This window comes from Oncorhynchus tshawytscha, linkage group LG08 (genome assembly GCF_018296145.1).
Source record: "Oncorhynchus tshawytscha isolate Ot180627B linkage group LG08, Otsh_v2.0, whole genome shotgun sequence".
Classification (NCBI taxonomy): domain Eukaryota; kingdom Metazoa; phylum Chordata; class Actinopteri; order Salmoniformes; family Salmonidae; genus Oncorhynchus; species Oncorhynchus tshawytscha.
Genome location: NC_056436.1, coordinates 57,000,008 through 57,019,128, shown reverse-complemented (window position 1 = coordinate 57,019,128; position 19,121 = coordinate 57,000,008). Strand labels below are relative to the sequence as shown.

The 19,121-nt window shown below is 42.2% G+C and overlaps 1 protein-coding gene and 1 pseudogene across 1 annotated transcript; one reads left to right on the top strand and one right to left on the bottom strand.

Moving 5' to 3' along the window:
- Positions 1 to 9,643: 9,643 nt before the first annotated feature.
- On the bottom strand, positions 9,644 to 11,266 carry LOC112257094 (probable pancreatic secretory proteinase inhibitor). Its single transcript, XM_024430665.2, has 4 exons — positions 10,932 to 11,266; positions 10,693 to 10,727; positions 10,422 to 10,534; positions 9,644 to 9,897 (listed from the first exon to the last, which is right to left on the bottom strand). Exons 1-4 carry the CDS (start codon positions 10,981 to 10,983, stop codon positions 9,852 to 9,854), a joined length of 246 nt encoding a protein of 81 aa, XP_024286433.1. The 5' UTR covers positions 10,984 to 11,266; the 3' UTR covers positions 9,644 to 9,851.
- Positions 11,267 to 13,921: 2,655 nt separating this feature from the next.
- Positions 13,922 to 19,048, top strand: LOC112255704 (annotated as a pseudogene).
- Positions 19,049 to 19,121: the final 73 nt, after the last annotated feature.

The window sequence follows — 19,121 nt, the reverse complement described above, 5'->3', positions numbered from 1 at the left end:
CCCCCACAGATACTTGTTTTGAATCTTGGGCAGATCAATCGACCAGTAAACCTCCATCCCAGTCTGTTATCAGAGAACATCTACATCCCACCATATGGTGACCTTTACACAAGGTAATTAAAAAGGTGCTTGTAGGTCAATACAGTGGATAATGTTTTGGTTTTCTCTTGTGTTTTGCAAGACTTTTCTGTCTCATGTCCTCAGAGTGGGCAGGCTAGAGATGGACTCAGAGATCATTAGCGCCCAACTGGACCAGGTTCTCTGTTCTAGGGGAAAGTGTCTCTACAGGAATGGACCCTCACCCCAACAACACAGCTTGACTCTTGTAAGCACTTGATAATCATAGGAAACTAGTCCCCCAGTGGCAAAATGAAAGTTGCCCAGTATGAAAGACGTATGTCTACTGAAATTAGTTGTCTTTCAATCTTTCAGTTTGACCTCTGTCTGTCAATCAGGAGAAATTATTCTGTACCGTTCACCCACAGTGTCAGAGGGAGGACCATAGTATGACCTCTCAGCTTATTGCTCAAGCAGTAGACAAAGGACAACTTCTGAAAGTAAAGCACTCCATATTTAATCCTTTTAAACTAATAACATGACAAACCTGACACGCATTGTAAACGCCTTGAGTTGAGGGAAAAAAGTTCTGGAAGGCTGACTCTGCTGTGCTTGGCCATCACCCAAAAAACGGGTGTTTTCAGGAGCGAGACAACCTTGAGCGTCTGCTGGAGGAGTCCAGGGCCCAGCAGCAGCTGATGGAGCAGAAGAGGGAGGCCCAGATAGCAGCCCTTCACTCCCAGCTGTACCAGGCACGCTCCAGCCTCCAGGAGACCCACAGAGAGACACTGGCCACACAGGCAGAGCTACATGGCAGCAAGCAGGTAGAATCATGGAAGACCAGACCAACTAAACTGGTACAGGAATTTAGACCCAAAATGGATGCAGGCTGTTCCTTTGTACGTGTAATCTTGCAGAGCCGGATGTGTCCTTTGTACGTGTAATCTTGCAGAGCCGGACGTGTCCTTTGTACGTGTAATCTTGCAGAGCCGGACGTGTCCTTTGTACGTGTAATCTTGCAGAGCCGGACGTGTCCTTTGTACGTGTAATCTTGCAGAGCCGGACGTGTCCTTTGTACGTGTAATCTTGCAGAGCCGCAGACGTGTCCTTTGTACGTGTAATCTTGCAGAGCCGGACGTGTCCTTTGTACGTGTAATCTTGCAGAGCCGGACGTGTCCTTTGTACGTGTAATCTTGCAGAGCCGGACGTGTCCTTTGTACGTGTAATCTTGCAGAGCCGGACGTGTATCTCAGTAGTATCTAACCCAGGCATTATCTGATAACACATGACTAATTGAAAACTGAAGGGTTTTGTGAGCTAGTAGATAATAGTCCCTGTTTTACCAATCATATAGTAACGGTTTCCTCTATCATAAGAATGCCACAATAAGGCTATTCAATATTCTCTGTAACACCACTCGGCTGGCTGATGCTCTGCAGATAAATGAGTCCCTGCTACAGGAGGTGGCGTCTCTCAGACGGAGGCCTGGGGCTGCGGAGGAGCGGGCCTCCCTGATGGAGAGTGACGGACGCCTGCTCAGGGCTCGCATAGCAGCACTGGAGACTGAGCGGGAGGAGCTGCTTCAACAAGGAGACCTTGCCACAGGGAGACGACACCCCTCAGCCTTTGGGTAATGACCCCCCAGCCTCACTTGTAGCTCTGAAAGGATCAGATGGATATAAAAGATATGGTTCCACTTTGCTCTGTGATCGCTTAGGTGGAATTTTCTCCATATTGCTGCCTTGCGCTTATGTAACCCTTACGGTCTTCATAAGGGTAAAGGGGGTAGGGGTGGATTTGGGATCGAATTAGTATCTGGACTTTTATCTTGAGCTCAAGGGGAAGTTTCCAGTCTCAGTGTTTTCACTCTTGGCAGCGTCGAGTGCTGAGAACTTCCAGGACAGAGAAACAGTCAGCCTTATAACAAGAAGCAGGGGTTTGTCCGTCCAATTTTTGCTAAACACATCTGTTTGTGTTTTAGGAGCGCTTGGGAAACGGATGTGGAAGATTCCAAAAAGTCGGAGGAGTTGAGGGAGGAGAGTGCCGCGTATGAGATGGAGGAAGATGAGGAGGAGAGGGTACAAGGGAAGGATGTGTCTGTGGACTTAAGACTTAAGAACCGTGAGGTGCCGCTCTCTAAGCCTGGCCTACAGATGAAGGAAGAGAACCAGGTAGCTGCCTATTTGAGTCCTTTCCTACAGAACCATATCACATGGAGGCAACCTAACATATGGTAGTGATGTTCTTTCAAACATAGCTCTCTTCCAAATCCCACTTCAACAGTTCCCAAACTTTTCTTTTCCCCAACATACTCCGTTGAATTCATTAGAACATATAAAAATGCTATATAATTGAACTAGCGTCATTTTTTTTTTTTTTTACCTTGGAAATGATTAAGCCATGGTTTTTACTACACTCCCAGCACATTGGCTTATTATAAGTACTTTATGTTAAAATATCACTTTATTAAAGTTGAAAAAGTACAAATTTCCCCTTCATGCAATCCGAGAACCTTTTTTTTTTAAGCTAGGATGCTAATCATTTTTTACAGTTTACTGTGCTACATGCGTCACTATCCAGTATCACGTGAACACATGCAGTATAGACAAGCTATAGACATACCTATGAGTTTTATATAGACCGTGGATTCCTGAGGATTCACTGTCTTAGAATACTACAGATAAAAGATCATGCTGGACAGTCTCTGCTTCTGGTCTGTGAGGCGGGGGGGGGGAGGAGAGAATCTGGAGAGCCTCTTCTTTAGCAGCTGGGCTCAAATCTGACAATGTATACACTGTAACAACCTTTCGCAACAGCGAACTTGTTACAGCCACAAAGCCCAAGAGCAACTTCCATTTGTTCATGTAACACTCGTTGTTGTCGTCCGAGGACCGTGACATGTTCTTGTTTTATTGTTGGAAGCCGGTGAGGAGTTTTGACTTCTGGTTTACACTAATCCCTATCCCAGACTATTTTTCTCTGACCCTGAGCTTGTGGTCCACTGCCTTTTACTGCCCTGGTCCCTGCGGACTCATAAACATGGTTTCATGGGATATGCAGACTGGGAAGACATTGCTGGAATACTGCAGGTCGAGACACTTTCTCTCACCGATATGACAATGTCATTGTGAAGGGACCAATCAAGAGAACAGGGTGGTGACGATATCTTTATGAAGGGACCAATCAGAGAGCAGGATAATGTCATTATGAAGGGGGCAATAGACAGCAGGGTTATAATGATGTCATTATGAAGGGACCAATCAAAGAGCAGGGTTTTGACAATGTCATTATAAAGGACCAGTTGGTTACAATAGCAAACTAAGTTTAGACAGAGGTAATGAAAGTTATTTTTCCTTTGTTCTTTTCACTTCCAAGTACACAATGCTTACTCAGGATTAGGTGTTACATAATGTTATTACATTCATACCGAGCAATACCAGCACTTCAAATGCTTATTCTTGGAGCGCACCGAACTCATTTCCCCCTCCAGTTTGGCTGTGCGTGCCCTCATTTTATTGGTTGCAACTGAGCGGTATGTTCCCAAAACCATGTACTTATGCCCGAGTCTGGCTGATGCCACCTTGCGTGACTCCACACTGGCACAGACCCCACAGACAATCCTTCTTGATTGAGGGGAGCTGGAAATTTCCTGCTCACTTAGACTCTCTTTCCCCCTCTCTTTCTCTCTCTCTCTGTTAAACTCTCACTCAAATTATGAGGAAATGGGATAATGACCCTGTCATGAGGTTTTCCGTTGCCGTCATCAGAGTCCCAGATTTCCCTGTGTTCTGTGTCTGCTTGTTCTTGTTGTGTTTCACAGGCCCCGTGTCTGCTGAGTTCAACATAGATAAACTGCAGACTTTAGCAAGTGTTCACATAGTCAAACTGGCTTTGTCTCATGTTAACTTTGGCCCACAATCGACTTCTGATTAGTACACTTCAGATAAGTGCAAACTCCGTTTTAGTGCATTAAAGTTGCATTAATCAGGAGTTGACTGTAATCCAAAACGACTCCAGTTCATATTATACCATGTTAATGCAACTCAACCATTCCACGTACAGAACCTGCAGGAGCCCTAGTACCAATCCTCATTTTGGTAACCCAAGAGCTAGTCAGACCCATTCTGCAGCAATGAGTAGTGCTAAAGAAGCAGTTAGTGGGCACTGAAGCACATAACTAAAGGTTACGTGTGGTGATTGAAGAGAGACCTTTCTGTTCCACATAGAATGGAATGCAGAGAGGACATTTCATCTGCTACTGAATAATAATGTACTTCATTCAGTTTTGCTGGCAGAGAACATCCGGGCAGTGAAGGTAGCCACAGATGTCATACTTGGTGGCCTTAGGACCAGTGTTTGTTATGATGCTTTACTTTATTGCCTTCCTTACTCGTCTGCGAGTCTTTATTTTTCTGCTGTCAATGATGTGTCCACTGGTCGTCACAGAACGGAGAGAAGGGGCTGGGATTGGTCGATCGCTGGAATCCATGGCAGCACGAGCCAATAGAAGCCAATCAAGTGAGTTCATGGCATTGTCAAAATCCAATTCTTGGCATCACCTCACACCAAGTTGCCCTTATATCATGTAGTTACTTAGAAGGGAATTAAGTCGGTTTTGTGTCAATACCTGTCAGTGAATATAATTGCATGTTATTACTGGTAACTGCGCACTTTGATGCAGTGAGACCCTATTTTCATTGTATAACAGCTGAACGAGGGGTTAGGAGTCGATGAACGTGTTCCTTTCTGCAGATGACGGCGCTGGTCATAGAGCTGCAGCAGCTGAGAACGGCCTGTGAAGAGACATCATCAACACTACCGGTCTCCCCCAAGGACCAGAGGGCCAGAGAGTGGTTGTAAAAGAGCTGCTCTGCTCAAGGTAGGACTGCCAACCCAACACTCCTGTTTGGCTCAGTCTCCCAAGAGGCGTATTCTCTCAACAAGCGGTTCAGCTATTTTTCTAATAACTCAATTGAATCAATTATTTATTGAATGAATTAAAAGAATGGACAGATTTTTGTGTGGTAATACCATTGTTTATGCTTCTACAGTTGACATGGCCAATACGCTACTATACCAGTGGTTCCAGTTATATTGACAAGACTCATTATTTTTTGTTTGAAATTCTTTTTTTCCCCTCTCCTCTGTATAGGACTGTGTGGGAGAGATGGAGAAGGATAGGGAGGGGCTGGCTTTCCTGGAGAGAGACTGTGGAGTTCTTCGGGTGGTACCTCCAGGATCATTGGCCAGAAGTAACCCACTATACATTCACATTGATCCTTGACTATGTAGGCCCACATTTCCATATTCTCCACAATCGTCGACGCTTTCTTTGACAAAAACACGTCTGTTTGCGTATGCAATAAATGATGTCTGAATCAAGACCGCGGGAAGCGATCCGCTGAGGCCCTGCGTATTAAATTGTGTTCTCAAGTACGTCCTCAAGAACTCCTTTTTAATGTTTACCTGACATCACCCGCATTGTGGACTGTGTTACAGCATTTGGTTTGTCAGTTTAAAATAAATATTGGACTGGCTCAAATACAACTCCACTATCCCTAGGCCTTTACGGGTATACCAGTTGGACAGAAAAATACCCCTCAAGGATCTCACCGCCTCATATCTTTGTGTTATGCATGTACACAAGCTTAGTTGGAGAAAGGCAGGTGTTTTTCAGGCTCCATTGTATAGGCTAACCTGTCAAAACATATTCCAAAGATTACACAATTTACAGTTGGCCTGCATGTACATTTTGTCTAAACAGCAAACAAATATTTACTGTGGCTGGGTGTGTGGAGGAATTAGTCACTTCCTTGAATGGGTCTTGCTCAATGTTAGACCGACTGGTCATTGCATACTGTGTGGTTTGCTCTTGTGACCGGTTTGATACTCCTCCCTCACAGTACAGGATGTGATTTCCTGCATACATTCATCATCCGAGTCTGACTTGCCAGTACATGACAGCTAGCAAATGTAAATGATGGCGGTGTGCCCTTTTGTGGACAGGTTATTAATGTTTTCTTTTTTCTTAATCAATGCGAATTCTTAATCAATACAGTTAGATTACTTATTTATTTCACATAAAATAAGAATAGAGTAGATAGAGTAGTCATCAACCAAGGACGTTATCCTTACTCGTGGGTACAAAATATGTCAAAAATGATCAGCATAGGTGTAGACTGCTGTGATTGTTCACACTGGGGTCAAAATCCCATTCAACTGCTAAGATCAAAGGACTTTGACCCACATGCGCCAGTTCATCCCCACCACCATCTCAAAGGGGACATTTCCCCCCCCAGGTCCTTGGCTATCTCACTCTGGGGCGCCTGAATGGAGAGAGGACTGTTTACTAGTTAGAACCAGGGGTCGCGTTGAGCGGAGCAACATTACAGAAGGTTCAGATAGAATTAGAGGTCATATGCTGAATGTGTGTGTAACTGTAATGCGGTTTTCAACAAGTGCACTTTCCAGATCACCATAGACTAGTCTTGTTACTATGACCTACCTGGGTACAAGTCCCAGGGACACCTTGAAAAGAAGCCCCCATCCCCATTTGCTCGTCCACAGCTGTCTAGACTCTCTGGCTCCATGTCTTTGGTGGCAATAATAAACTGAGAGCACACCAGGTCCCCTGACCTGTAATGGTGCCACGGACACCAAATTGAGTGACATCAAACTTTTAAATTGAATGACCTGTTGTTCAAGGTAAAAGGTCATGCCACCTGGACGTATAAAGAGGCGTTTGTGACAATACTGACCTGCACATTAGGTCTATTCCTCTTGGTAGGCCAAGTAGGTGAGTGACGCTTGCTCACCCCCCCGACCCCCAAATCCACCTTGACGATGTCGCCTGACTTGGCCGTTACGATGCCAAACACACTCTTTCCCCCTTCGCTGGAACATACTGGCAGAGAAAATAAGCAGTGAATCCACAACTTGAGTCGAACCCGCGTAACATAGGTTAGTACATAATGGAGCAGGCATAAACTGTTAATTCTGGCCATTTAAATAAAAAAATTAAACACATTTTTTGACTAAAATATTAAGTCTTTGTCATGAATAACGATTTAGTCTTTTGTCAAAATGACAGTCAGCCATTTTAGTCAACTAAATGCCCTTTAATTTGAGTCACATCACATTTGCCTTGCCTCACTAACCTACAGTAAACACATCACTGACTTCCATGTTCACAAACATACATAGCCCTGTCTTATCAACATGTTTCTGCATAACATCCTGTCACCTGATCCCAACAACCAAATTGGCAGAATAGCATATTACTCAGCAGCAGATTAAAACTAAAACAAAAATGGTACCTCTAACTTTTTCAGTTGATGGCATCAGCCCATGATTTGGTTGCAGCAATTATTTTCCTGTGGTGTCATGTAATGTTTATTTAGCACCTCGGAAAGTAATACACAGTGCTTTAGACTGTGGAACAGACTATAGAGATGGTAGGCTATTCAATAAATAAGTGGTTTCATTTAATGTGTTCAAGCAGGAATGCATGATTCAAGATATTTTGATGTGCAACCTAATAAAGTGATTGTCAACGCTAAATTCTTGACAATCAGGCTATTGTATATTTTACTATTAAAATAGGGCTCCTGGATTTTATGAATTTTGTTGCTCAATACAGATGAATTTGCCTACATTTTTATCATAGGCAAATTTATTTTGGGGCTAAATCACCACATGAGGAAGTGAAAGCAATCTAGCTAATGTGTTTTGAGTCAACACTAAATATACTGAACAAAAATATAAAATGCAACATGTTAAAGTGCTGGTTTCATGAGCATGAAATAAAAGATCCCAAAAATGTTCCATTTGCACAAAAAGCTTATTTCTCTCAAATTTGTTTAGGTCCCTGTTAGTGAGAATGTATCCTTTGCCAAGATAATCCATCCACCTGACAGGTGGGGCATATCAAGAAGCTGGTTAAACAGCACGATCATTACACAGGTGCACCTTGTGCTGGTGAGAAAGGCCACAGATGTCTCAAGTTTTGAAGGAGTGTACAATTGGTGTACTGCAGGCATGTCCACCAGAGATTGTTGCCAGGTAATTTAATGTTAATTGCTCTACCATAATCCTCCACCAACGTTCGTTTTAGGGAATTTGGTCAGTACGTCACACCCCCAGACCGTGTAACCACACCAGCCAGGCCCTCCACATCCGGCTTCTTCACCAGCGGGATCGTCTGAGACCAGCCACTTGGACAGCTGAAGAAACTGAGGAGTATTTCTGTCTGTAATAAAGCTCTTTAGGGCCTAACTCATTTCACTTGACTGATTTCCTTATATGAACTGTAACTCAGTAAAATCTTTTTGTTATATATTGTTTATTTTTGTTCAGTATGTAATACCCACTGCTAGTATGCATTCATCTAACTTGGAGAGCATGGACAGGGTTACTGTGACTTGGTATACAGTCCAGGAGAGCATGGGCAGGGTTACTGTGACTTTGTATACAGTCCAGGAGAGCATGGGCAGGGTTACTGTGACTTTGTATACAGTCCAGGAGAGCATGGGCAGGGTTACTGTGACTTGGTATACAGTCCAGGAGAGCATGGGCAGGGTTACTGTGACTTGGTATACAGTCCAGGAGTGCATGGGCAGGGTTACTGTGACTTGGCATACAGTACAGGTGAGTCGTGGCGAGGATGTTAGGGTTATCCTAAGCTAGGGACAGGCCCACTGGGCAAAAACTGGTTGAATCAACGTCGTTTCTACGTGATTTCAATCCCCCCAAAAATCTGTGTGATGATATTGAATCAATGTGGAAAATGAATCAAATTTGCAAAAGGTAATCAACAAGAGCATTTCTTTCTTTTTTCACCCAACTTTTAACCCGAAATCTAATCCACATGCTGATTGTTTTGTTGAATTGATGTTATTTGACAACTCAACCAAATGTAAATCAAAACTAGACTGGTGAACAACACCGGACTAACCACACTTCCCTGAGGAGTATCACTGTCCACTTCAAAACCCTAAATGTGCACTTCTGAGGGGGGAACAATAAAAATGTCTTAACTGATAAAATCTGCAAATAAACGTTTAAGGTGCACGCCGCACTTACTGTGCTGGAATGTGTGGTCAGTCATGGTTTACAACATTAGCTCCACATTTCTAAACCCTCCTACCTACCTCAGTACCTCTGAGAAAATAAAAAAAGAGCCCATACTAACTTCAAAAGGTTAAATCCCTGCCAAACCCTACACTTTAATCTTACCCTCTCTTCAACATACTTACAATATAACAACACGCTCCACCATTTCATCGACCATACACTCTAGACACAAACCATTCACATGCTGCCAACCAGGTGTAACAATAAAATGTGACAAGAAACTGAGGAAAATACAGCAAAAACTGAAGTATATTTGTTGTAGCGCCCTCATGTGGCTTTTTCAAGTTACTACTACCAATAATTTGACTGAAATTCTATTTTGACTGTAGTGGAAGTGTAATTTATGTCATTATTCATGTGGTATGTTGATTGAAATACAACAAAACATTTACGAACCAATGTGGACAAAATAAGGAGCATCTGGACATTTAATGATAAAAGATTCTACAGGAGCTGGGACAAATCGATTTATTCTTTACAGAGATAGTGTTACGATGTAATACAAATCAATATGATTATATAAAGTGTGTGTGCGTAAGTGGTGAGTGAGTGAGTGTGGGTGTTCCATAAAAAACAACTTCTACAACCAATTCTGATTCTTTCTGTGATAAAGACACGTGATAATATCACTTCTGCGGCGGAATCATCAGTAAGCCTTCTCTTCAGCAACTTCCATCTTTCACTATCAAGATGTCTGCATTGGTTTCCCTGGAGAGAGAGACGGTCAGAATGATTTAAGAAAGCTTACTTTCCTGAGTATTTTCAGACTTTGATCTTCTCCAGTGGACTAATTCTGAGCTAATTCTGTGTTTTACATGTACATTTTCGTCATAGACAAAATGCCTCGTTGACAGATCTCTTTGTACAGACATGCCACCAGGGGTCCCTTCACAGTCCCCAGTTTCAAAATGAATTCATGGCAACGCACAGTATTTTACAGAGCCATGATTACATAGACCTCCTTTCCATCTCCTTTTACTTAATAAGCAAACAGAAAAATGACCTTTAAAAAAAAGATCACACAACATTTCATGGAATGGCAGGGGACTGTGAGGACACAAACACACACAGACACACATACTTTTTTCAGTTGTTTGTACTACTATATCATTTTTGTTGTATTATTTGTATATCGTTGTGTTTTACATTTGTATGACTGTCCTTGTCTACCAGTGGTTTGTTACTTGTCCTGTAGCTGCTGTTTCAATTAAACTGATATGTGGTAGACTCACATCCGGTGAACACACAGAGAGCACTCGTTGGGGTAAGTGTTTCCATCATTGCCACACACTGGGGAGTAGTTGAGCGGGCACGCCTGGGTTAGGCTCATATCCCCACAGGAAGGCTGGTAAAATAATGAAATAACATTTCAAGATGATATCCTTTGACTCCAACCCTGGTTGGTGTTTTATATTCACATGTTTAAATTCACATGAATTGATTTGTAGCTGGCAAATTAGCATAGGGAACTGTAATAATAATATTTGAATGGCAGCCTCTCACCCTCCTGTAGAGTCTTGATCGGTCCTCTGCGGCTACTAATGGTGACACATAAGTAGAATTTAGCATTTTATTCTTTATTCTTTATCATAATCACTTATTATTCTCATTTAGGGCTTAAATACTAATAAACAGTACAATAGACAGTATGACCTTTGTCATTTTTTGACAAACTACAGTTCCTATATTGAAAGGAATTATGAAATGTGTACAAAATAGGCAGAAGTTATTCATGTACTTACCTGCAGAAAAGAAGACAGCCAGACAGACTAGCAAAATAGTTTTCCCAGCCATGTTGATGTGGTCTGGCCCGAAAGAGATCAAATTCAACTGATAAAATAGTTGGTATGGGTCCAATTACCGAATGTAGCTCCAAAAGTACAATATAACCTCTAGGATGTCTCCTTTGCTTCTGTATTATCTGTGATGGGCCTTGCTCAAGGTCTGCTGTTGGTTTGGAACCTGGGGATGCTGTTGCCTTGTCATATAGTGGAGGCGCGTCTGTTTGTCTGTGAAATAATGTGACCCTGTGTTGTGTAAAGCTGATGTTTTGACGCCCCTGCACCTGACCAGCCCGCCGGCGACAGTTACAACAGAGCCGCCCTATTGTCCAGGTCTTTATTAAGGGATGAACATTCCTACTGCCTAAATATTGCTGAGCGCACTATAAAAAACAGGGAGGGTGGCAGGTGTGCGTGACACTGGTGTTGTTGATGATGAAATGCATACATATTGAGCAAGAGTTTACTATGGTACATGTTTTTAAGCTCTGAATTAAAGACTGCACATTATGTTCATTATGTTTGTAATATTTTGGGCCACACAACAATATGGTCTGGTCTGTTTTCACCTGTATGGTAGGCTAATTTAGTTTCACTAGGCCTAGAGTTGGCCGACTTACACTGGGTGTACAAAACGTAAAGAACACCTGCTCTTTCAAAGTGCCTTTGAACAGGGTATGGTGGTAGGTGCCAGGTGCACCGGTTTGTGTCAAGTACTGCCACGCTGCTGGGGTTTTCACATTCAACAGATTCCCATGTGTATCAAGAATGGACATCCAGTCAACTTGAACCAACTGTGGGAAGCATTGGAGTCAACATGGGCCAGCATCCCTGTGGAATGCTTTCGACACCTGGTAGAGTCTGTGCCCAGACAAATTGAGGCTGTTCTGAGGGCAGAAGGGGGGGCTGAAACTCAATATTAGGAAGGCGTTCTTAATGTTTTTTACACTCAGTGTATATTGTCTGTGTGCTAATGCATATATGAGGCCCTCATTCCCAGAATTCTTTGAACTAGATTAAACAAGATGATAATTCAGGGCTCATTTGTATTTTTTATTTCGAATGAACACATGACTTCTATGCGTAATCACCCAAATATTATTTGTATTGTGCTTTTGTCACAGAAGGCTTAATAAAATATGGACGCAAATCCTAATATTAGTGACAGAGAGGAAGAAAGCTTGAGGAATTTACTAGACTCTCGTGGAGGGGGCATCTTCATCTGGATTGGTTTAATTTAGAGTAGAAATTATATTACTTTATTTATTATTACTCATAATACTTGAACACACCAAAGTGTGGATATGAATGTTATGTCATGAAATTCAGATCAAAGGCGTCGGGGTAATTTTCATGGATCACTAAACTTTTAACTCCTCTCGTCTTCCGTAGTCTACAACTGCAGAACTAAAAGAAAAGTTTACTGAACTCACCGTGGTGTTTTTGGATACATTGTAACTAACACGAGTGTTATTGCAAACCCGTTCAAACGAGATGTTTACAGTAAGAAATGCATTTCGCAGATCGTCAAGTCTAATAGAAAATATTTGTCTGAACAATGGTGACGTCGTAAATTTGGACTGATTTGGTCTACGATTATGAGGGCAAATTGATGTATTGTTTGTTCACATCAATATATTGTCGAAGTTCGCTTTTGTAACTTGGTAGCAATCATCATTTTGACAAAAGTCAATGTGAGTGTCAATGTCAATTACCTCGACTAACGGGTGCCCCCCCCCCCCGCACATTGACTCTTTACCGGTATCCCCCTGTTATTATTTTACTGCTGCTCTTTAATTACTTGTTACTTTTATTTCTTATTCTTATTTGTACTGCATTGTTGGTTTAGGGCTCGTAAGTAAGCATTTCACTACAAGGTCTACTACACCTGTTGTATTCGACGCAAGTGAATAATAAAATGTGATCGTCGAGAGAGAAGCAAGAGCTACCCAGCTAAAAACAAACATACCCACAACTTTAGAGAACGTTCCCTTATTACGTGTCTCATTAGGTCATTAACGAACGTTTTCATAGGAGTGTTCCAGTAATATGCAAGGACTATTTCCAGACCATTAACTTAATGTCAAACAGAACTTACTCAGAATGTGGTTATCATGTTCTCAGAAAATTCAATAATAATGTTCGAGAAACTGTCTAGTTTTTCTACTTTTCTCATTTTGTCAGGAACCATAAACTGGTATTGGCTGTGACCATTTTACTCGATAATGGATGGATTTTAATCTGTTTTCCCAAAATACCTTCTGCAGAGGTCATTAACATCACACAGAACGTGGTTAACATGTTCTCAGAATATCAATATTAATGTTCTAGACACATTTCATGGGATGTTGCAAGAACATTCATGTGTCCAGTTTTCTGAGGGTTGTATGTGTTTGTCATTCAGTTTTAAATTAAAATAGAATGTTTTATTGTGTGATGGTAATGACCTCTGCAGTGTATTAATTTGTATATGTCTAACTTTGCATAATAAGTTAATATTGTTCGATTTTGTTAAGCAACAGAGGAGGCTACGGGTATGCAATATAATTTATGGACACTGCAGACATTTTAGACGGGCTTGCTAGGGTGAAGTTAAACTCCACCTTACAATAATAGCCTTTGGACCAAACTGAATGAAAGATGGCAAACTGATTCCAAAAGGCAAGAGCAGTTTTTTGCTCGTAGGAGTAGGCCATTAGTAAAAGATGAACTTAACATGTGTGAACAGTTATCAGATAAATATGTGGAAGATAACACAGCACATTTGACTAAAACCACATTGTTGAAATCATGTCGCTTTCTAGTGAGCTGAATGAAGTATCCAGGGTCCCTCAAGCAAAGAAAACACGGAAAGGAAGAGAAGTTAAAGTACATATAATAATGGTATTAAAATTGAAGGTCAGTAATATACAGCAGTGACTGTATTTCTGTCCTGACAGCCTCGAGCCTGTATGTCTACTGGGCCCCAGCAGCAACATGGGACCTTCTATGAGTTCCGTACCTACAGTATCCAGCCAGAGAAGAACGTTGTCTTTGGCTGTCCAATGAGAAGATCCACCTGCGTACTGCTCACTCAGAGCTACTGGAGTATGGAGTACGGCGGGTTGAACCAGGTTTTTCCACATCTGGAAGTATGGTGAGGACGCAAAGAGCAAGCTAGGCAGAGAGCATGGAATGATAGGCCCATTCCCTGTGAAATTCAGTCAACTCAGGAAACGAATTGAAATTGTTTAAAGGAATCTAAATTCAACTTCAAAAAGCAATCACTCAAGTTTGAATTTCCAAATCCTAAATTCACTGTAATGGAACCTACCCCAACTCAAGCCCAGATAACTCCAATGTAAAATAAGGCATTGTATCTTCTGTATACAGTGCATTCGGAAAGTATTCAGACCCCTTGACTTTTTCCACATTTTGTTACGTCAAAAAGCCTTAACCGAAAATGGATGAAATTGTTGTTTTTCGACATCCATCCCCATAATGAAAAACCATAAACAGTTTAAGAAATGGTTGCACATTTATTAAAAGTAAAAAACTGAAATATCACATTTACATAAGTAATCAGACCCTTTACTCAGTACTTTGTTGAAGCACCTTTGGCAGCGATTATAGCCTTGAGTCTTCTTGGGTATGACACTACAAGATTGACACACCTGTATTTGGGGAGTTTCTCCTGTTCTTCTCTACAGATCCTCTCAAGCTCTGTCAGGTTGGATGGGGAGCATCGCTGCACAGCTACAGTTGAAGTCGGAAGTTTACATACACTTAGGTTGGGGTCATTAAATCTCGTTTTTCAACCACTCCACAGATTTCTTGTTAACAAACTTTAGTTTTGGCAAGTCGGTTAGGACATCTACATTCTGAATGACACAAGTAATTTTTCCAACAATTGTTTACAGACAGATTATTTCACTTATAATTCACTCTATCACAATTCCAGTGGGTCAGAAGTTTACATTACACTATGTTGACTGTGCCTTTAAACAGCTTGGAAAATTCCAGGAAATGATGTCATGGCTTTAGAAGCTTCTGATAGGCTAATTGACATAATTTGAGTCAATTGGAGGTGTATCTGTGGATGTATTTCAAGGCCTACCTTCAAACTCAGTGCCTCTTTGCTTGACATCATGGGAAAATCAAAAGACCTCAGAATTGCTTGGGAGCAATTTACAAACCCCTGAAGGTTCCACGTTCATCTGTACAAACAATAGTACGCAAGTATAAACACCATGAGACCACGCAGCCGTCATACCGCTCAGGAAGGAGACGTGTTCTGTCTCCTAGAGATGAACGTATTTTGGTGCAAAAAGTGCAAATCAATCCCAGAACAACAGCAAAGGACCTTGTGAAGATGCTGGAGGAAACGGGTACAAAAGTATCTATATCCACAGTAAAACAAGTCCTATATCGACATAACCAGAAAGGCCGCTCAGCTAGGAAGAAGCCACTGCTCCAAAACCGCCATAAAAAAGCCAGACTGCGGTTTGCAACTGCACATGGGGACAAAGATTGTACTTTTTGGAGAAATGTCCTCTGGTCTGATGAAACAAAAATAGAACTGTTTGGCCATACTGTTTGGCTTGCATGCCGAAGATCACCATCCCAACCGTGAAGCACAGGGGTGGCAGCATCATGTTGTTGGGGTGCTTTGCTGCAGGAGGGACTGGTGCACTTCACAAAATAGATGGCATCATGAGGAAAGAAAATGATGTGGATATATTGAAGCGGCTCGTTCGCAAATGGGTCTTCCAAATGGACAATGACCCCAAGCATACTTCCAAAGTTGTGGAAAATGGCTTAAGGATAATAAAGTCAAGGTATTGGAGTGGCCATCACAAAGCCCTGACCTCAATTCTGTAGAAATTTGTGGGCAGAACTGAAAAAGTGTGTGTAAGCAAGGAGGCCTACAAACCTGACTCAGTTACACCAGCTCTGTTAGGAGGAATGGGCCAAAAGTCACCCAACTTATTGTGGGAAGCTTGTGGAAGGCTACCTGAAACGCTTGACCCAAGTTAAACAATTTAATGGCAATGCTACCAAATACTAATTGAGTGTATGTAAACTTCTGACCCACTGCGAATGTGATGAAAGAAATAAAAGCTGAAATAAATCATTCTCTCTACTATTATTCTGACTTTTCACATTCTTAAAACAAAGTGGTGATACTAACTGACCTAAGACAGGGAATTTTTTACGAGGATTAAATGTCAGGAATTGTGAAAAACTGAGTTTAAATGTATTTGGCTAAAGTATATGTAAACTTCCGACTTCAAATGTATTTTTTGGTCTCTCCAGAGATGTTCAATCCGTCCAGGTTCTAGCTGTGCCACTCAAGGACATCAGAGACTTGTCCCGAAGCCACTTCTGCGTTGGCTTGAATGTGTGCTTAGGGTCTTTGTCCTGTTGGAAGGTTCACCTTCGCCGCAGTCTAAGGTCATGAGCGCTCTGGAGCAGGTTTTCATCAAGGATCTCTGTATAATTTGGTCCCTTCATCTTTCCCTCGATCCTGACTAGTCTCCCGGCCATTGAAAAACATCCCCGCTGGGTTTCCTCCAGATGTGACGCTTGGCATTCAAGCCAAAGAGTTCCATCTTGATTTCATCAGACCAGAGATTTGGCAAACTCTAAGCGGGCTGTCATTTGCCTTTTACTGAGGAGTAGTTTCCGTTTGTCCACTCTACCATAAAGACCTGATTGGTGGAGTGCTGCAGAGATGGTTGTCCTTCTGGAAGATTCTCCCATCTCCACAGAGGAACTCTGGATCTCATTCAGTGTGACCATCGGGTTCTTGGTCACCTCCCTGACCAAGGCCCTTCTCCCCCGATTGCTCAGTTTGGCGAGGCGGCCAGCTCTAGGAAGAGTCTTGGTGATTCCAAACTTCTTCCATTTAAGAATAATGGCCACTGTGTTCTTGGGGACCTTCAATGCTGCAGAAATGTTTTTGTACCCTTCCCCAGACCTGTTCCTTGACACAGTCCTGTCTCGGAGCTCTTTGGACAATTCTTTCGACCTCATGGCTTGGTTTTTGCTCTGACATGCATTGTCAACTGTGGGACCTTATAAAGACAGGTGTGTGCCTTTCCAAATCATGTCCAATCAATTGAATTTACCACAGGTGGCCTCCAATCCAGTTGTAGAAACATCTCAAGGATGATCAATGGAAACAGGATGCACCTGAGCTCAATTTAGAGTCCCATAGCAAAGGGTCTGACTACTTATGTAAAAAAGGTATTTTTAAAGTTTTTTTTTATACAATTGCAAGAATTTCTGAAAACCTGTTTCCACTTTGTCATTATGGGATATTGTGTATAGATTGATGAGGATTTTTAAGAATTTAATCAATTTTAAAGCTGTAACGTAACAAAATGCGTAAAGAATCAAGGGGTCTGAATACTTTCCGAATGCACTGTATATCTCACTATCTCCTATTGTTGTGTTACTATCTAGACAGCTATGCCCAGCGGGCGGGTGTGCGAGCATCCTTGGCTCAGGACCCTAACAGGATCGCGGAGAACATCTCCAAGGCCATGCCCATGTTGACGTCTCAGGACAACGAGGTCACCTATCTGGTGCCCTGGAGCAAAGTGGAAAGCCTTCCCAAGGATGGTGGTGAGTAGCTGAGTGAAATAATTACCCTCACATCTGACAGTGATGGTTTAGTAGTCCCTAGGTGGAAATCAACAGAACATCTCCCTTCTTCTAAGTGTGTGTGTGTGTGTGTGTGTGAGAGAGAGAGAGAGAGAGGGAGGGAGAAATAAGAGAGAGATCATTGTGTATTGACCTCCTGTGTTCATTTCCATGGACCACTAATCTAGCACTAATCTTGTAAACAACAGGACTGTTTTTGTTGTGCAGTTACGTCTGTACACATTCCTCGTAAGTACTGGACAGTGTTTTTTTTTTTACAGGAAAGGAAATCAGCACTCTTTTCCCAAACATGTGCTGAGTTTGCATTAGTGAACTCATCACTAGTTGTCCCTAACTAACTAGTCTTTGCACATTACATTCATACACAAATGGTAAATAAAATCACTGTTTTCCAAGTAGGTTAAAGACCCTGTCAATACTACATTTCCCTGGCCAAGGATTGTATGTGTGTGCTATGTGTTGTGTCACCTTACATAGTTGAATGCACTCGGTAAACTGCTCAGGAATTAAAGTGTCTGTAAAATAGCTACATATAAAAACCTGGGTAAAGGAGTTGGGGGTCGGTTTGGAATTGTGCATAATTGTGCATATCTTTTAGGAGTGTATGAGTTGCGGTCCTTCCAGATGCATCCGGGGGGGTCCAGCGGTGTGGGGGGAGGTCTTCCAGGCTGCAGTCAGTGCCCACGCTGCCGGGGGGCACGCCCACCTGGTGGGGGTCTTTCACAGCGAGTTTGGATGGCTCAACAATTGTACAGTGAGGACAGGGACTAGGTCAATGGTGATCAGGATGTAACACTATGAGATTATAATATGAATGCAGTAGTGTGAGGTCAAATGGGATTTCTCCTTATGTGTGCCAGTCAATGCCCTGTGGTGGTACGAGAGTCCGGACCAGCGGGCGGCGGTACGCCACAAAGCCCATGGGGATGCCAGGTTAGTGGCAGCCGGTAAACCCTTTAATTTGTTCCCTTTTTAATACAAGTAGAAAATGGAAGTTTGTCGGCTCTATTCACATTTTAGTTTCTATCTGCACTCTTCTAAATGTACAATGGTTACCATGGGGACAATGTCGTCAATGCACTTATTGATGCAGCAGGTGACTGAGATAGTTTAATCCTCAATGCCATCGGATGAATCCTGGAACATATTCCAGTATGTGCTAGTGAAACAGTCCTGTAGCTTAGCATCCACTTCATCAAACCACTTCCGTATTGAGCACGTCACTGTTATTTCCTGTTTGAGTTTTTGCTTGTAATCAGGAATCCGGAGGATAGAGTTATGGCCAGATTTGCCAAATAGAGGGCGATGGATAGCTTTGTATGCGTCTCTGTGTGTGGAGTAAAGGTGATTTTATCCACCTGTCTTGGAACCTTCCTGGATCAAATCCTTGCTCTCAAATTTTTTTTGTGCATGCAGCAAGTTGTGAGTAACATTTTTGAGTTAGTTGTATAACTTTATGATCTGGGATGTCTGTCCTGCAAATACTTTAGGTCAGAGACTGTA